This window comes from Pteronotus mesoamericanus, unplaced genomic scaffold (assembly GCF_021234165.1).
Source record: "Pteronotus mesoamericanus isolate MK-2021 breed Mesoamerican mustached bat unplaced genomic scaffold, CSHL_Meso_final scaffold_128, whole genome shotgun sequence".
NCBI classification, from domain to species: Eukaryota; Metazoa; Chordata; class Mammalia; order Chiroptera; family Mormoopidae; genus Pteronotus; species Pteronotus mesoamericanus.
Window position 1 is genome coordinate 1,010,440 of NW_026555305.1, and position 14,731 is coordinate 1,025,170.

General features: G+C 42.3%; 1 protein-coding gene and 1 pseudogene across 1 annotated transcript; one reads left to right on the top strand and one right to left on the bottom strand.

Moving 5' to 3' along the window:
• Positions 1 to 3,152: 3,152 nt before the first annotated feature.
• On the bottom strand, positions 3,153 to 4,257 carry LOC129082428 (60S ribosomal protein L32-like; annotated as a pseudogene).
• Positions 4,258 to 9,992: 5,735 nt separating this feature from the next.
• DUXA (double homeobox A) lies at positions 9,993 to 14,513 on the top strand. The gene is made up of 4 exons (XM_054588133.1): positions 9,993 to 10,136; positions 11,503 to 11,611; positions 11,916 to 12,061; positions 14,343 to 14,513. The coding sequence occupies exons 1-4, from the start codon at positions 9,993 to 9,995 to the stop codon at positions 14,511 to 14,513; spliced, it is 570 nt and encodes a 189-aa protein (XP_054444108.1).
• The last annotated feature ends 218 nt before the right edge of the window (positions 14,514 to 14,731 follow it).

The following is a 14,731-nucleotide window of genomic DNA, read 5'->3' on the forward strand; positions in this document are numbered from 1 at the left end:
GCAGTTTATAAAAAGAAAAGATGTGACAGATGTGTGTTGACAGAATGTAACTAGATCAAGGCTTGAAGAGTACCAATCAGTTTTGATAGGACTAGTAGAAAATACATTTTACAAATATATATGTATGTATATATATGTATGTGTATATATGCACATATATAGGCATGTATGCATACACATATCTATGTCTAGCGCATGTGTGAGAGATTTATTTCAAGGAATCATCCTACATTTGTGGGCCTGGCAAGGCCAAATCCATAGGGTAAAGGGCAGGCTGGAAACTTCAGTCAGAGCTAATGGTGCAGTCTGGACTCTGAATTTCTTCCTCAGGGTACTCTTATTGTTTCTCTCAAGACCTTTCAACTGATTGGATAAAGCCCACCTATGTTATCAAAATAAAATCCTTTGCTTAAAGTCAACATTTCAGATGTTAAGCATGTCTGCAAAATACCTTCACAGCAACGCCTAGTTTGATCCAGTAACTGTGTCGTATATAGCCTAGGCAAGTTTATAGCTGACTCCGCCCCTTGTCACAGATACACAGATCCTTACACCGTACTGCATCTCCAAAAATAAGATAGTTAAAGATATACTTTTGTCTAACCAGATCAAAGCTGGTATTGATCCATTGTTATGATGAGTCATATTACAGATGATGAATGTAGTATGATGCACTTGGATCTGGTAACCTCATTTAAATTATTTCATATCGGAATGCAGTGATTGCACTTGTAGCTGACGAATTCGATTAGGGTTTCATATCGTTAAGAAAAGAAAAACAAATTATTATATAGCCATGCATATTAAGTAGGAAAATCAATCAGAACAACAGACCTTTCAGAGGTTAGGGGTTATTTTTCCAGTTCATAGTTTATATAACTCCTCCTTAAGCATTTGCTTCCATAAGGCTTGATGACTGACTGCATCTTGCAGACTCCTTTTTCAGAAGTTTAAAGGGCCCTATAGCTTTTAAGAACAATGTCAAAGCAGCTTTTCATGTACTTTTCATGCACCTTTCATGTACTGGTATGAAAATGTACTAGATATATGTTAAGCAAAAATACCTAAAATCCAAGGCTAAATACATTATGCTGCCTTTTGGCCAATAAAAGGGGACATTTTTAAGGTACATTGTTTTTGATTAAAGAAAAGTCACTCAGCCCTGGCTGGTGTGGCTCAATGGACTGAGTGCCGGCCTGTGGACCAAAAGGTTGCCAGTTCGATTCCCAGTCAGGGCACATGCTCGGGTTGCAGGCCAGTCCCCAGCTGGGGGCATGAGAGAGACAACCAGTCACTGTTTCTCTCACATATCGTGCTTCTCTCCCTGTTTTTCTCCCTCCTTTCCCCTCTCTCTAAAATAAATAAATTTTTTTAAAAAGTCACTCAATTTGGTTACTTGTGAGTCAGGGAATAAATAGGAACAAAGCTTCCCACTGCTTATCTCATCACAACATTTTGCTTTTGTGCCATGTACATGCATTTCCTATTCAAAAAATTTTAATTTAAAAGTCAATTGCATTGCTTAAAAAATAGACATAATTTTATAATTTTTAAACTTTTATTTATTGCTTTTAGAGAAACAAAGAATCAGTTAAGTTGTTCAACTTATTGATGTGTTCTTTGGTTGATTCTTGTATGCACCCTGACCCAGGATTGAACCTACAATCTTGGTGTATCAAGATGATACTCTAACCAAATGAACTAGTAGGCCAAGGTACCCTTAGACTATTTTCATTGCTGCTTTGACTGTTGATCCTCATGGTAACCACACCTGCCTTACCTTTGGCAGCTGAGTGCTGCCCTTGGCACCTGCCGCCTTAGGATCCAATTATTCCTGTTGCATTTAGGTTTTCCAGTTCTCATGTCAGGGTTACCTGACAGGGCAGAAGGATCAGGGAGCTCTTCAAGGATGTTGGAGCTTCCCCCACAAATTTGTGACAAAGTATTGGTGAAGGGCATGTCTTACGGAGTCACCAAGTGTGGGTAAGCAGGTCTTTTCTTAAATGGGATTTATTGGAGTGACACTGGTTAATAAAATTATATAGGTATCAAGTGTACAATTTTATAATACATCATCTGTATATTATAGTGTGTGTTCACCACCCCAAGTACCCTTCTACCAACATTTATTCTCTCTTTACCTTCTTCTACCACCTCTTACCCTCCCCCCCCCCCCCCGTTCCTTTAGGTAATCACCATACCTTTGTCTGTGTCTATGAGATTGTTTTTTCTTTGCTTAATCCCTTCACCTTTTTCACCCAGCCCTCTATGAGTGGGTCTTAAGTTACAAATCCACTCTAACCCTCAAATCTCCCTAAGTTTTTAAATCTCTTCCTCTACATTAAACCATGGAAGGTTGGGCATTTCCATTGTGCTCACCATGGGCCGTTTTTTGGTCTGTGGTTCAGCCAACCAAAGAAGCTATTAGAGTCCTTTCGAACTCCTCGAGCTGCACCATTAGATTCAGCCTAGATTCAGCCTGATCCAAATTTATATTCCTTCCACCATTATCCCATATCCTAATGTGTCTGTTCTCCAGAAAACCCAAGTAGTTCTTTTGGAGTTTAATGCACCTCCTCACAGTCACACTTAATACCTCATCTTTAGCCGTCTGCTGGACTTGAGTTTAATTACAGGTCTGAAATCAATGTAAGGTTTTGGGCGTGGGTCCTAAGGAAGATTAGCATTGTCTTGCTTGGCAACTGCTTCGGGGCACTGGAATGCCATTACTGTTTCCTCAGGCAATGCAGCATTAACTCCCTCAGGTGTGGAAAGGTAGCTTCCACTATGGGAGGAGAGACCTTGACCACTGGCAAAAAAAGACTCACCAGAGTATAGGGCATTCGCCCTGGCTGGGTAGCTCAGTTGGCTGGAGCATCATCCCAATGCTCCAAGTGTGGCAGACCCCATCCCCTGGAGCCTTCCAGTTCACTGTGGATGAAATAACCAGTCTTCCAGACACCAAGTGCTGTCAAGAAAAGGGGAAGACGATTCTCTCTAGAGGTGAATGCCCCAGCCCTTCTCTGAAGTGGGTTTTATTGAGAACTATGTACAGCATGCATGCAAAGCTTTTCAATCAGTGCCTGAAGGCTATATTTACAGAAAACAGATAGAGATCATAGATAATAATTGAAGGAACACAGAGATTTGCCTCAGGTCAGGGTCTGTTAGGCAAGTTGGCGGTGTCAGATGGTCCTTAAGGTATAGCTCTTGGATTTAGGAATTCACTCTTGTTTGGTGCTTAAACATCTAGTTTCTCCTTATCAGGGCGTGCACGGCAGAGCCAGCGTCAGTGAGTGGAAACAATGCATTCTTTAGGCCAGATCTCCCACGGAAACCCTGCCTCCCGCATTCCCAGTTGTCTGGTCAAGACTTACAGGCCCCTTTCAAGGCCTGGCTCGCGCGGGGTCCCCAACAACCAAGGCTGTGGGTTCAATCTCTGGTTAGAGCACATATGAGAATCCACCAGTAAATGCATAAATAAGCGGAACAACAAACCAGTGTTTCTGTCTGTCTGCCTGTCTCTCTCTCCCCTAAGATCCAAGGGATCTTTTACTGTATAACTTTTTTTCTGAGCTCATTTCTCGCCCCCCCCCTCCAAATTTATGGTTTTGTTAACACAAGTACCATGTGCACACAAACTGTGTATTCAGTGTCTTTGCTGCGCTGCCTGGCACTGGGATTGGTGCCTGACGGCCAGCTGGGCTGCTCTTTCCACAACGGCTTTGCCGTTCTTGGAGGCGACGTTGCGAGGAAGCTCAGCACAGTGAGATTTGTTGCACATCATTAGCACCTCAAGCTCCTTGGCGTTGTGGACGAGGAACTTCCGAAAGCCACTGGGCCACATACGCTTTGTTTTCTTGTTCCTCCCATAACTAAGGTGGGGCACCAAGACCTGGCCCTTCAATCTTCTGTGCACCCTATCGTCAATGCCTCTGGGTTTCTGCCAGTTCCGCATAACTTCGACATATCGGTCTGACTGATGCTGGATGAACTTCTCGGTCCTTTTTTTGATGATCTTGGGTTTCCCGAGGCGTCTGAGGGCAGCTGTGGTGCTGGGTAAGAGATGGCTGCCACCTCCACAGGGGGCACTGAGGAAGAGAGCCCGTTTCTTCTATGGCTTACTTCTTCCACCTCTGTGACATTCTAAATAAGCTTCATTTGTTTAAATATGTATGGTCTCAGTGCTCCCGTTTTCATCACAGCTTCCCACACATCCCTATCCCCACTTACAGGATCTCGTTCTTTCCAAGTCATTGTCCTCACTTTAATAGTTGACACTCTGTGAGGCTGGCGTTGTAATGCAGCCAATCACAGGAGGAGGTTCTGTATTTGGTTTTCAGCAATTTCAGCCCCGTGTTCCCTGGGGATGAGGGTCTCCTTTAGGGCACACGTAAGGGCTTTAGGTCATGTATTGGGTGTGTGAGCTGGGAATTGGAGTCCCTGAGCTCATCCTTCCTTCCCCGGCTTTACCAGCAACAGGAGCAACCGCCAAAGCCATTGTACGCCTTTGTTTGAAAGTATCATGTACAGAGTCACTCAGCTCCTTGCTTCTTGTAAGTGGTTGGTCAGGTTGGGTTGATTAGGTCCAATGGAGATTTTGTATCTCCATAAACAGTTCACAGCAAATGCGCTCATTGCTCTTTACTCCTGGAAGTAGAGCCGTTGGCATCTTTAATCCTCATCAGATTAAAGCTGCACTCTCAGCCCAGCAGGCAGCCTTCAGTCTCATAAATCTTATCATATTAGAGAGCCCATTGCAGAAAACCCAGAGCCAATATGGAAAACTCATCCCTAATATATATATTCAGAGTTAGCATTTAAGAAAATATGCAAAATTGAGCCCTGGCTGGTGTGGCTCAGTGGATTGAGTGCTGGCCTGTGAACCAAAGAGTCGTGGGTTTGATTCCCAGTCCGGGCACATGCTTGAGTTATGGGCCAGGTCCCCAGTTGGGGACATGTGAGAGGCAACCACACATTGATGTTTCTCTCCTTCTCTTTCTCACTCCCTTCCCCTCTCTCTAAAAATAAATAAATAAATAAAATCTTTTTTTAAAAATGAAAAATTGAGCAGTCATCATCTGATTAGACATGATAAATACAATCATCCCTCAGTGTCCTCGGGGGATTGATTCCAGGCTCCCCTGCAGATGCCAAAACCTGAGGATGCTCAATATCTTATTTAAAATAGTGGAGTATTTGCATATAACCTGTGCATGTCTCCTGTATACTCTAAATCTCTAGATTACTTGTTATACCTAATTCAATGTAAATGCAATGTAAATAGTTGTCATACTGTATTGTTTACGGAATAATGACAACGTCACATACAGGGTCTGGCAGAAGTAACGCCGGCTTGAGTGTGGTTGGTAAGGTAGGTGAATGTCTTGCACGAGATGGACAAGCAATTTGAACATTTCACCTAAAATGTCATATGTTGTGCTTGAGTGTGATATTGTTATGTTGCAGAATTACACGTTTATGATTTTGTAATAAAAGATATTGTAATATAAAAAGGGCATTATTTGTGCCAGACCCTGTATATATTTTACTCCAAAACCTGATTTTTTACGTCATCATCTGATGAAACCCAATAAATATATGTGAAATGTATGAATGAATGGCTTCCTCTATTTTGCTCATTTTTCTGTTTGGTTGTATGTCTTATTCTTAGTTTTAGGAGATTTTATATGTACATTCTCAATTCTATTTACTTTTATTTATAGCGGTGATATATAACACAGTAGAAAAATCAGAAACTTAAACAGAGTTCAAAAGTAAAGTGTGGTGGGGAGTACTTAAATCTCACTCTCAAGAAATGGTAAGTTTGAGTTGCACATGGAAAACAAACACAAGAATTCTTTGCAGTAAATAAGCTGGTCATGATGAAGCAGCTTGATTTTTTTTTTAAATACCAGTCTTTTGAAAATTATTGGCCATTATGCAAAGTAAATTCTCCAAAATCTGCATCTTGTCCTGTGACAGACGCATTTCTATTAAAATAATTTCTATTTTATCGGAAATTGGAAACTACAATGGAGGTTTTAAAAAAATCATTATTCTCATATTTATTAAAATGTATTATTCTGATATTCTAGCATTTCCCTTTACTATTTTTCTCACACGAGAAAAAGTTTCTCTGAATTTGAAAGAGTTAACTCTGAGTTTAGTGACAATTCAGCTTTAACAATATCAGTGTTAGATAGCTGATCATTTTCAGTTGCTACTCAAGCTTAGAACTGCTCCTTATCATTTTGATCCATTTCTACACTTTTTTCTTTCCCTGAACATTGCACTAGTTGGCCTTTTAGATGCCATATATATGTCCTCACCTGAGGATATGTCTATTGATTTTAAAGAGAGGAAGGGAGAGAAACATTAGTGTGAAAGAGAAACATCAATCTGTTGCCTCCTATACATGCCCCTACCGGGGATCGAACCCACAACCATTTGGTGTACGGGACAAATATTCCAACCAACTGAGCTAGTCAGCCAGGGCTTAAATTTTTTTAAATTTTATTTTTCTACATAGAATAGTGAATTTATTCATGATAAACAACAAATGAAAGTGTCACATAAAGATCTTGCAAAGACGTGTCGGCTATTCCTGCAGTCTGTGCATTATAAAATAACAGTGGTATAAGATTTTAGAACTGGAAAAACCATTACAGTTTCTCGAAGCCTCTCATTTGACATGGTGTAAATTATTAAATTTCTATTAATAGAAGAAAAGGAGACCTATCTAGTCCTTCTTGGATTCTATCATTTCCTTTTAAGAAATGATGGAATTAGTAAAGGTGGAACATGAGGATCACCACTAATGATTAATGGGAGGGGTTAGTCTTATAAAACCAGCCTCACCATCAAGCTGCTCTTTCCTGATTGAAGGTCAAGATTTCTCTCTTCCATCATGGCTCAAAACAATTCAAATCGTAAGTACACGAACCTGAGGATGTTTTCCATTCCTTTGGCTTGGGGAGGAAATTGGGTGGGCTTGTCAGAAGCTATGGGAGTTGCATTCCTCAAACTTTTAAATTACTGTATTGGGGTTAAGGAAAACCCGTTTCTCTCATGTGATAGAAATATAGGCGGTTTTCCATGCACTTGAGCGTTGGGAATTTCACAAAGATGTTACAGGAAGGAGGATGGGGAAAAGGAGTGGGCAAGAAGACACACTCCAAGAAGGAAACTGTGGGAGGCATCAAAAAGTTCAGAGACCAGAAAGTCTTTTTTAAAAATTATTGCTTTTAGAGAGAGAGAGAAAGGGAAGGAGTGCCTGTGATCTTCCTCTCCCAAATATCCATATTGCACCCTTTCTGACAGGCTTCCTGTCTTTCCGCAACTCCTTTTCTTTTTTTCTTTTTAGTGAATTCATTGGGTGAACAAAATCATGCAGGTTTCAGGTGCACATCATCTGTGCATTGTGTTGTGTGTTCATCACCCCAGTGAACTCTTTTCTCAATGAGATCTTCTCGGACTACTTCACTTAAAAACTGCGGCCTTGTGGAGTTAGTTGGAGCGTGGTCCCCTACACCAAAAGGTTTCGGGTTCATCCTCGGTGGGGTTGCATATGGGAGGCAGCCAGCCGATGCGTCTCACATCGATGTCTCTCTCTGCTCCCACCCCATAAAATCAATAAACTGTCTTCGGGTGAGGATTTAAAAAATTGTGACCTTACACTAGGAATTCTCTACTTTTTCTCTTTCTTTTTTCCTCTTTGTTAACCCTTTATTATCTCTTTCACCCTCCCCACCCCCACCGCCGGAAATAGTCACCATCTGATATACTATATATTTCACTGGTTTGCTTTTCATCTCTTGACTTTCTCTCCATGAGGTGAGGGACCGCCTGTCGATGTTCTTCACAGTGCGTGGGGTCCGGTTTATAATTTATACTCTAGGAATACTTTTGAACAATTAAAATTAGATGAATGTATTTTAGTTCATCGTAGCAGGATTTGCCTGGTAGTCCTGTGGGTGTTTGCTGGTGAAAAAGTGGAAAAATTCAAGTTTTCATAGGAAAATTAGAATTTTGGAAAACGTGGACCTGCCACTGTTAGCTTGGCGATATCCCAATACTTTAAAGATTTTTCTGATGATTAGTGGTACATTTAATGATTGTGGTTTATTCAAGATGCAGGAGAAACAAATCATTGTAATATAACAGCATGAAATGGTTTCAGATGCCACGTGGCAACTAGCTTTTACACAGGTTGAAGAGACTTGCCATTTTAGTGAATTTTCAAAGGAGAATAGCTACAATTACCTGAAAGTTTATTAAAACACAATTCCATACCTGCCTGGGGCTGAATTTGCTTCATATTTTTCACCAAAAGAACATATCACAACAGACTAAATCCAGAAGCAGGGTAAGAACCCAGGCCTCTTCTAAGCTGGATGTCAAATAGTTTTCCGTAAATGTGAAACAGTGTCTTATCTCAGCAATTGTTTTTGTTTCAGAAAGTAGTCATTTCTGATTTTAAAATATTATTATTATTAAAACATAACTAGTTTATTGACATTTTGAAGGGCATTAATAAATGTTCTCAGTTTTAATTTTTAATAAGGTAAAAACCACAGTTTTCGGGGTACTTATTAAATTTTAAAAGACTGCAAATGGATGTTGAGGCCAAACAATTGAGAATTAGTGATCTAGGAATAATTCCGGAGGGGAAAAAAAAGTGAAACCGTTTTCAGGTTTTTTCTTTAATCTGGTCCTCAGTCACACACAGTTGAGTTAATTATACTCCTCAAGTCTGAACAAAGCCAACCTGATTTCTATAGGTTTTATCTTGATCCGCTTAGTTTCCCTCAGCACTCCTGTTCGTTTCCACCGTATCCATAGGCATCCATCCGTGCCCGTGTGTGACGTGTCCTCTGGGTACATGTGCCTGTTGAGGATAAGTGCACCCTTAATGAAGACACAGCAGTTTTGTAGCGGCTCTCCCTACAGGCAGGCCTGCAACTTCCCCGACCCCACTTCCCCCGGGCATGTTTTTCCTTGACTCTCTCCCGAGCCAGAAGCTCCCTTCTTTTTGCTGTAACTTGTTGCTTAAGCTCATTTCTTCTCTATGGCTCACTTCTACCTCTATGACTCTCTAAATTTAAAAAAAAAAGGCATAGCAATTTGTGGAGGGGAGGGGGATTCCAATCATTTTCTTTTTATGTATTTTATTTTTTAAACGATTGTTTTCAATTACAGTTGCCATAATAAACAACAATATTTTTGGTGTAATGTATTTTATTTAGATTAGTTGATCTTAATTTAATAATTTTTTTCCTCTAATTTTTTAAAAAGATTTTTATTTATTTATTTATTTTTAAGAGAGAAGGGAAAGGAGGGAGAAACAGAGAGAAACATCGATGTGCAAGATACATCTTGCCTCTCGCACACCTCCAACTGGGAACCTGGCCTGCAACCCAGGCATGTGCCCTGACTGGGAATCGAATTGATGACCCTTTGGTTTGGAGGCCAGCACTCAATGCACTGAGCCACACCAGCCAGGACAGCATTTTTAAAATCCTCACCAGATATGTTTATTGATTTTAGAGAGAGGGGGAGAGAGAGAAACATTGATTTGTTGTTTATTTATGCATTTGTTGGTGTATTCTTGTATGTGCCCTGACTGGGGATTGAACCTGCAACCATGGCATATCCAGATGACACTCCAATTAACTAAGCTACCCAGCTAGAGTTTGCATGCATTTTCTTGACTCATGTTGTTCCTGATCCGTATGAACAGAACACAACAATTTCCTGTGGTTTTTGAAAACAGAAGATCTTGACTCCTCAGTGAAGGCATTCAGATCAGCTGGAGAAGTTTAAGAATCAGCCTTGTGTGTTTAAGGGCTTTATAAGCTTATAAGAGTTTTTTCCCAGTAAATTCTGGTGGATTCCACTTGAAAAGAGGAAATGACACCAGCTTGAACCTGAAGTTTGAATGTATAAACTGACTCATTAAATGATTCTTCTCACCTAATCTTTTCACAGCAATGAGAAGTAGACGAGAACGCATCAGATTCACAGATGATCAATTGAAAATCCTCATCAAAACATTCAATGAAACACCTTACCCGGATTACACTGCCAGGGAAAATCTTGCTTTAGAAATGGGCATTGAAGAGTCTAGAATCCAGGTAACCTACAAGCTTTGTTATCTGCAAGACAAGAAGTAAAAAGCGTGGTGGAGAAGACCATGAACTAAGCACATGTTACGTGCCAGTGTGCCGAGGGCATTGTGTGGAGTATCTTGATTGACATGCAAAATACACTCCTAAGGATGTTGCTTTCAGTCTCACTTTGCAAATGTAAATACTGAAGATGAAAGAGCTCACAGGAGGGGGAGGGAGTGTGTAGGTACAGCTTCAGATAAGAGGAAATGCTTGAGCTGTTTTGCTAAATTTTTATTTATTGCTTTTAGCGAGCCAGAGGAAGGAAGGGAGAGAGACATCAGTTTGTTGTTCAATTTATTTATGCATTCACTGGTTTGTTGATTCTTTTTATCCTCACCCGAGGAGGGGTGTGTGTGTGTGTCTCATATAGATGAGAGATGGAAAGAAAGAAACAACGATCAGTTGCCTCTCATACTCCACAGCCTTGGTTTATCCAGACAACGCTCTAAGCAAGTGAGCTACCTGGGCGGTCTGGTCTGGGGCTGGGATCCCTTGCTCCCAAGGTATCCCTAGTGAGTTTTATCCACCACATGTGGATGTGGGGCCACCTGTCCTGCATCTCCGTGCCTCCCCACCTCCTGTGCTTCTCCGCACATCTCCATGTCTCCACACCTCCTGCCCATCTGGATGAATGGGGCTGCTTTCAACCCTTGGTTGTTGGACTTCAATACAGCTCGATTTTTCTGAGGTTTCTGGGGGATATTTGTTTTGTAGTCTAGCTGTCATTTTTGCTGTAGTTGTGCAAGGGGACGAGGCGTGTTTACCCATGCCTCCACCTGGCCCAGAAGTCCATACTGTTGTTTGTGTCTATGAGTTTGTTCATTTGTTGCTTTCTGTTTTATACCCAATAAGTTCTTTGATTTGGTTCTTACATGAATAATCATCACAGCATCTATTTTATTAGCTTACAGGGTTATTATAGCAAATCATGACAGGACCAGGTTGTGAATGTGCTAAATACCAAGCCTTGACCTGAGACTTAGTCAAATGAGACAGACATCAGTAGTAATCCTGACCTTAAGAATGGCTCCCTTTGGAGAAAGACAGTGATGGCCCTGGCTGGGTATCTCAGTGGGTTAGAGCATCTTCCCTGTACTCCAAGGCTGTAGGTTTGATCCCCAGTCAGGGCACATACAAGAATCAACCAATGAATGCATAAATGAGTGTAACAACAAATCGATGCCTCTCTCTCTTTCTCTATTTCTCTCTCCCCTCCTCCCTCCCTTCTTCTCTCTCTCTCTCAAATCAATAAATAAAATGTTTAAAAAAGAGGAAGGTTGTGATGGGGCTGAGATGACATAACACATTTGATCCTCTTTTCCTCACTTAGGTTTGGTTTCAGAACCGAAGAGCTAGGTACCGAGTCCAGAGAAAATCAGAACCTAAGGAGGACTTACGAGCAAGCCAAGATGAAGGTCACCCTGTGGAAAACAGTCAAGGTAAATAGCCTGTTCCAGCCCTGCTCCCAACAGAGCCACTAAGGTACCCAAGTGCATAGGTCTAGTAGTGGAGCCAACTAGCACTCAGAGTGGAGAAAGAATGGTCTCTCTCTCAGGGCCTCCTGGTCCCTGTCTTCTTTCTAGCAACCCAACCATACACTGTGTCTCTTCTGGAACCTTCCTCCTGGAATGGGCCTTCTCAAGGAGAGGCAACGGGCTCCAAATTAGATGGCGATGGTGTAACAGGTTTGGGTTCCTCGTCTGCATCTGTGAACTGATCTCTGCAGTCTTACCCCAACCCTAGGCAAAGACGACAGACGGCGTCGGACCACTTACACTTCCTCCCAGTTACGCGCCCTCGTCTCGGCATTTGTGAGCAACCCTTACCCTCGGGTTGATTCCAGAGAGCAACTCGCTAAGGAAATCGGGGTTCCAGAGTCCAGAGTCCAAGTAAGTGATGAAGAATTTGATGGCTCCGTCTACCAGGGATGGGGATGGATGGGAAGGGAAGCCACAGCAGCCCTGAGCCCGGCACACTCCCCCTCCAGGGCCTTTCCTGAGCTCGCTTTCTGCCTGACGCCCGGTAGGTTTTACCTCCAGGAACTCACTGGCTCGCCCTCTCGCCCTTTTCAGTTCTTTTCTGTTAGAATGTTGTATCGTCTGTGTTCTCAACGCTGACACTCATTAAGAATTGGCTGAACACTGGCCAGGTGGCTGAGCTGGTTGGAGCGTGGTACTACACATCCAAAGGTTGTAAGGTTGTGGGTTCAGTTCCTGGTCAGGGCACATGCCTGTGTTGCAGGTTTGATTCCCGGTCAGGGCACATACAGGAGGCAACAGGTTAATGTTTCTCTCTCTCTTTCTCACTCTGAGATCAATGAACATATCCTCCGGGGATCACTGAAAAAAAGAACTGGCAAACGAATGAAGGGTGGAATGTTACTTTACACTGACTATGCGTCAGGCACTTGGCTGAGGTTTTTCTATCATATTCTTCAGCTTTTCTAATTATTCCTATGTCTACGTTAGAGAGTTAATGTTTAGTTTACATCTAAAATATGGCAAATGGCCCTGGCTGGTGTGGCTCAGTGGATTGAGCACCTGCCTGTGAACCGAAAGGTCACCGGTTTGATTTGGGATCAGGGCACATGCCTCGGTTACCGCCCAGGTCCCCAGTTGCAGACCTGAGAAAGGCAACCGATCAATGTTTTTCTTCCTCTTTCTCCCTCCCTTCCTGTCTCTCTCAAAATAAATAAATAAAATCTTTTTTAAAAACAGCCAATGAAGAGAAATTCATAGATTCAGAGAACAAACTAATGGTTGCGGGGGGTAGGGGGCGGGGTGGAAGATGGGCAGGAAAAGGGAAGACCGTGAAGTACGAGCCTTCAGGTACAACACGGTCTCAGGGAGGTAAAGCACCGCTCAGGAAGTATAGTCAATAACATAGCAACACCTATGTGCGATGACCGGTGACTTATTGAAGTGATCGCTTTGTCAGGTATAAACGTTGAACCACTCTATTGTACACCTGAAACGAATAGAATATTGTATGTTAACTATAATTAAAAACAGATTTAAAAAATTATAGTGAATTCAAAGTAATCTAAAAAAGAAAAGGAAAAGAAAAACAACAATGAAAATAACAACCGAAAAGATTTAGCTCAGAAAGGTAGCAGCCTGCCTAAGGCTTCACTGCTGCTGAATTGTAAAATGGAATATAATTCTGTCAGTGGTGGAGAGGGTGTGTATGTGCAATGTATACATGAGTGTTTATAAAATTATGTATGCGTATATATAATATACACATCTAACATGCATGCATATGTGTAATTTATGGGTGCAAGCAAAAAGCAGTAACAAATATGTCTTACGGGATGAAAAATGTCTTCTTAGAAAAACAGGCATTTTTGACAAGATGGAAAAAAAATTCCAGGCAAAGGGAAGAGCTGACATATGGACATGGTACTTTACAGACAAACCAGCACTTGTTTTTTGTTTTTTTAAAGGTTTTATTTATTTATTTTTAGAAAGAGGGTAAAGGAGGAAGAAAGGGAGGGAGAAAAACATCGATCGGTTGCCTCTTGCGTGCCCCCAACCTGGGACCTGGCCCGCAACCCAGGCCTGTGCCCTGACCAGAAATCGAGCCAGTGACCTTTCAGTTTGCAGGCTGGCACTCAATCCACTGAGCCACACAGCCAGGGCTAGACCAGCACTGGTAATGAGGGGATCAAGTGGACTTTCAGGATACAAAACTCACCGCGAGGTTGGGAAGGTACGAGGAATGAGATTCAGAATTTTTTTCGGGGCAGGGGGAGGCTTAAAACAATTTATTCTCTGAAGATTTTATTTTTTTAGAGAGAGGAAGGGAGGGAGAAAAAGAGGGAGAGAAACATTGATGTGTGAGAGAAACATCAGTTGCCTATGCACCCAGATCAGGGATTGAACCCCCAACCCAAGCATGTGCCCCCGCCAGGAATCGGAATGGTGACCCCACCTTGCGGCATGACATCCAACCAATTGAGCCACACTGGCTGGGGCCAGAATTTTGAACTTTATCTTCAGACCTACTAGACCTTCCTAGATGTCACACAGGATGTCAATGATTTGGGGATTGGGCCTAAAATGAACCACCTCTGTCTCCCCTTAGCCTCCTGGGGGCGGGGGAAGGGAAGCAATGGTGAGGCTCGCATGAAAGTGGCTTTAAAGAATTCTCCTTGTTTTACCCGCTTAGATTTGGTTTCAAAATCAAAGATCCAGGTTCCGTGCCGGGAGAAGAAAAAAACCCGATGAGCCTTCAGAACAGAAACAAGACGAGGAATCGGCCACAGTCCTTGACGACTCTTCTGCCCAAGACCTCCCGCTGCCTACTTCCATCCCCGCTTCCAGTCCCGAAGACCCATGAGAATGTGAATTTAATTTTTATTTTTAATTAATTTATTTTTAGAGAGAGGGGAAGGGCGAGAGAAAGAAAGGGAGCTAAACGGTTGCCTCTCATGCGCCCCTAACTGGGGACCTCGTCTGCAACCCAGGTGTGTGCCCTGCCTGGGAATCGAAACAGTGACCCTTTGGTTCGCAGGCTGGCGCTCAGTCCACTGAGCCGCACCAGTCAGGGCTAGCATG

Excerpts from the sequence above, each read along its gene's own strand:
- DUXA (XM_054588133.1), top strand. The coding sequence starts at position 9,993 with ATGAGAAGTAGACGAGAACGCATCAGATTCACAGATGATCAATTGAAA. Across the intron at positions 10,137-11,502 it reads TTGAAGAGTCTAGAATCCAG|GTTTGGTTTCAGAACCGAAG; the intron begins GTAACCTACAAG and ends TTCCTCACTTAG. Across the intron at positions 12,062-14,342 it reads TTCCAGAGTCCAGAGTCCAA|ATTTGGTTTCAAAATCAAAG; the intron begins GTAAGTGATGAA and ends TTACCCGCTTAG.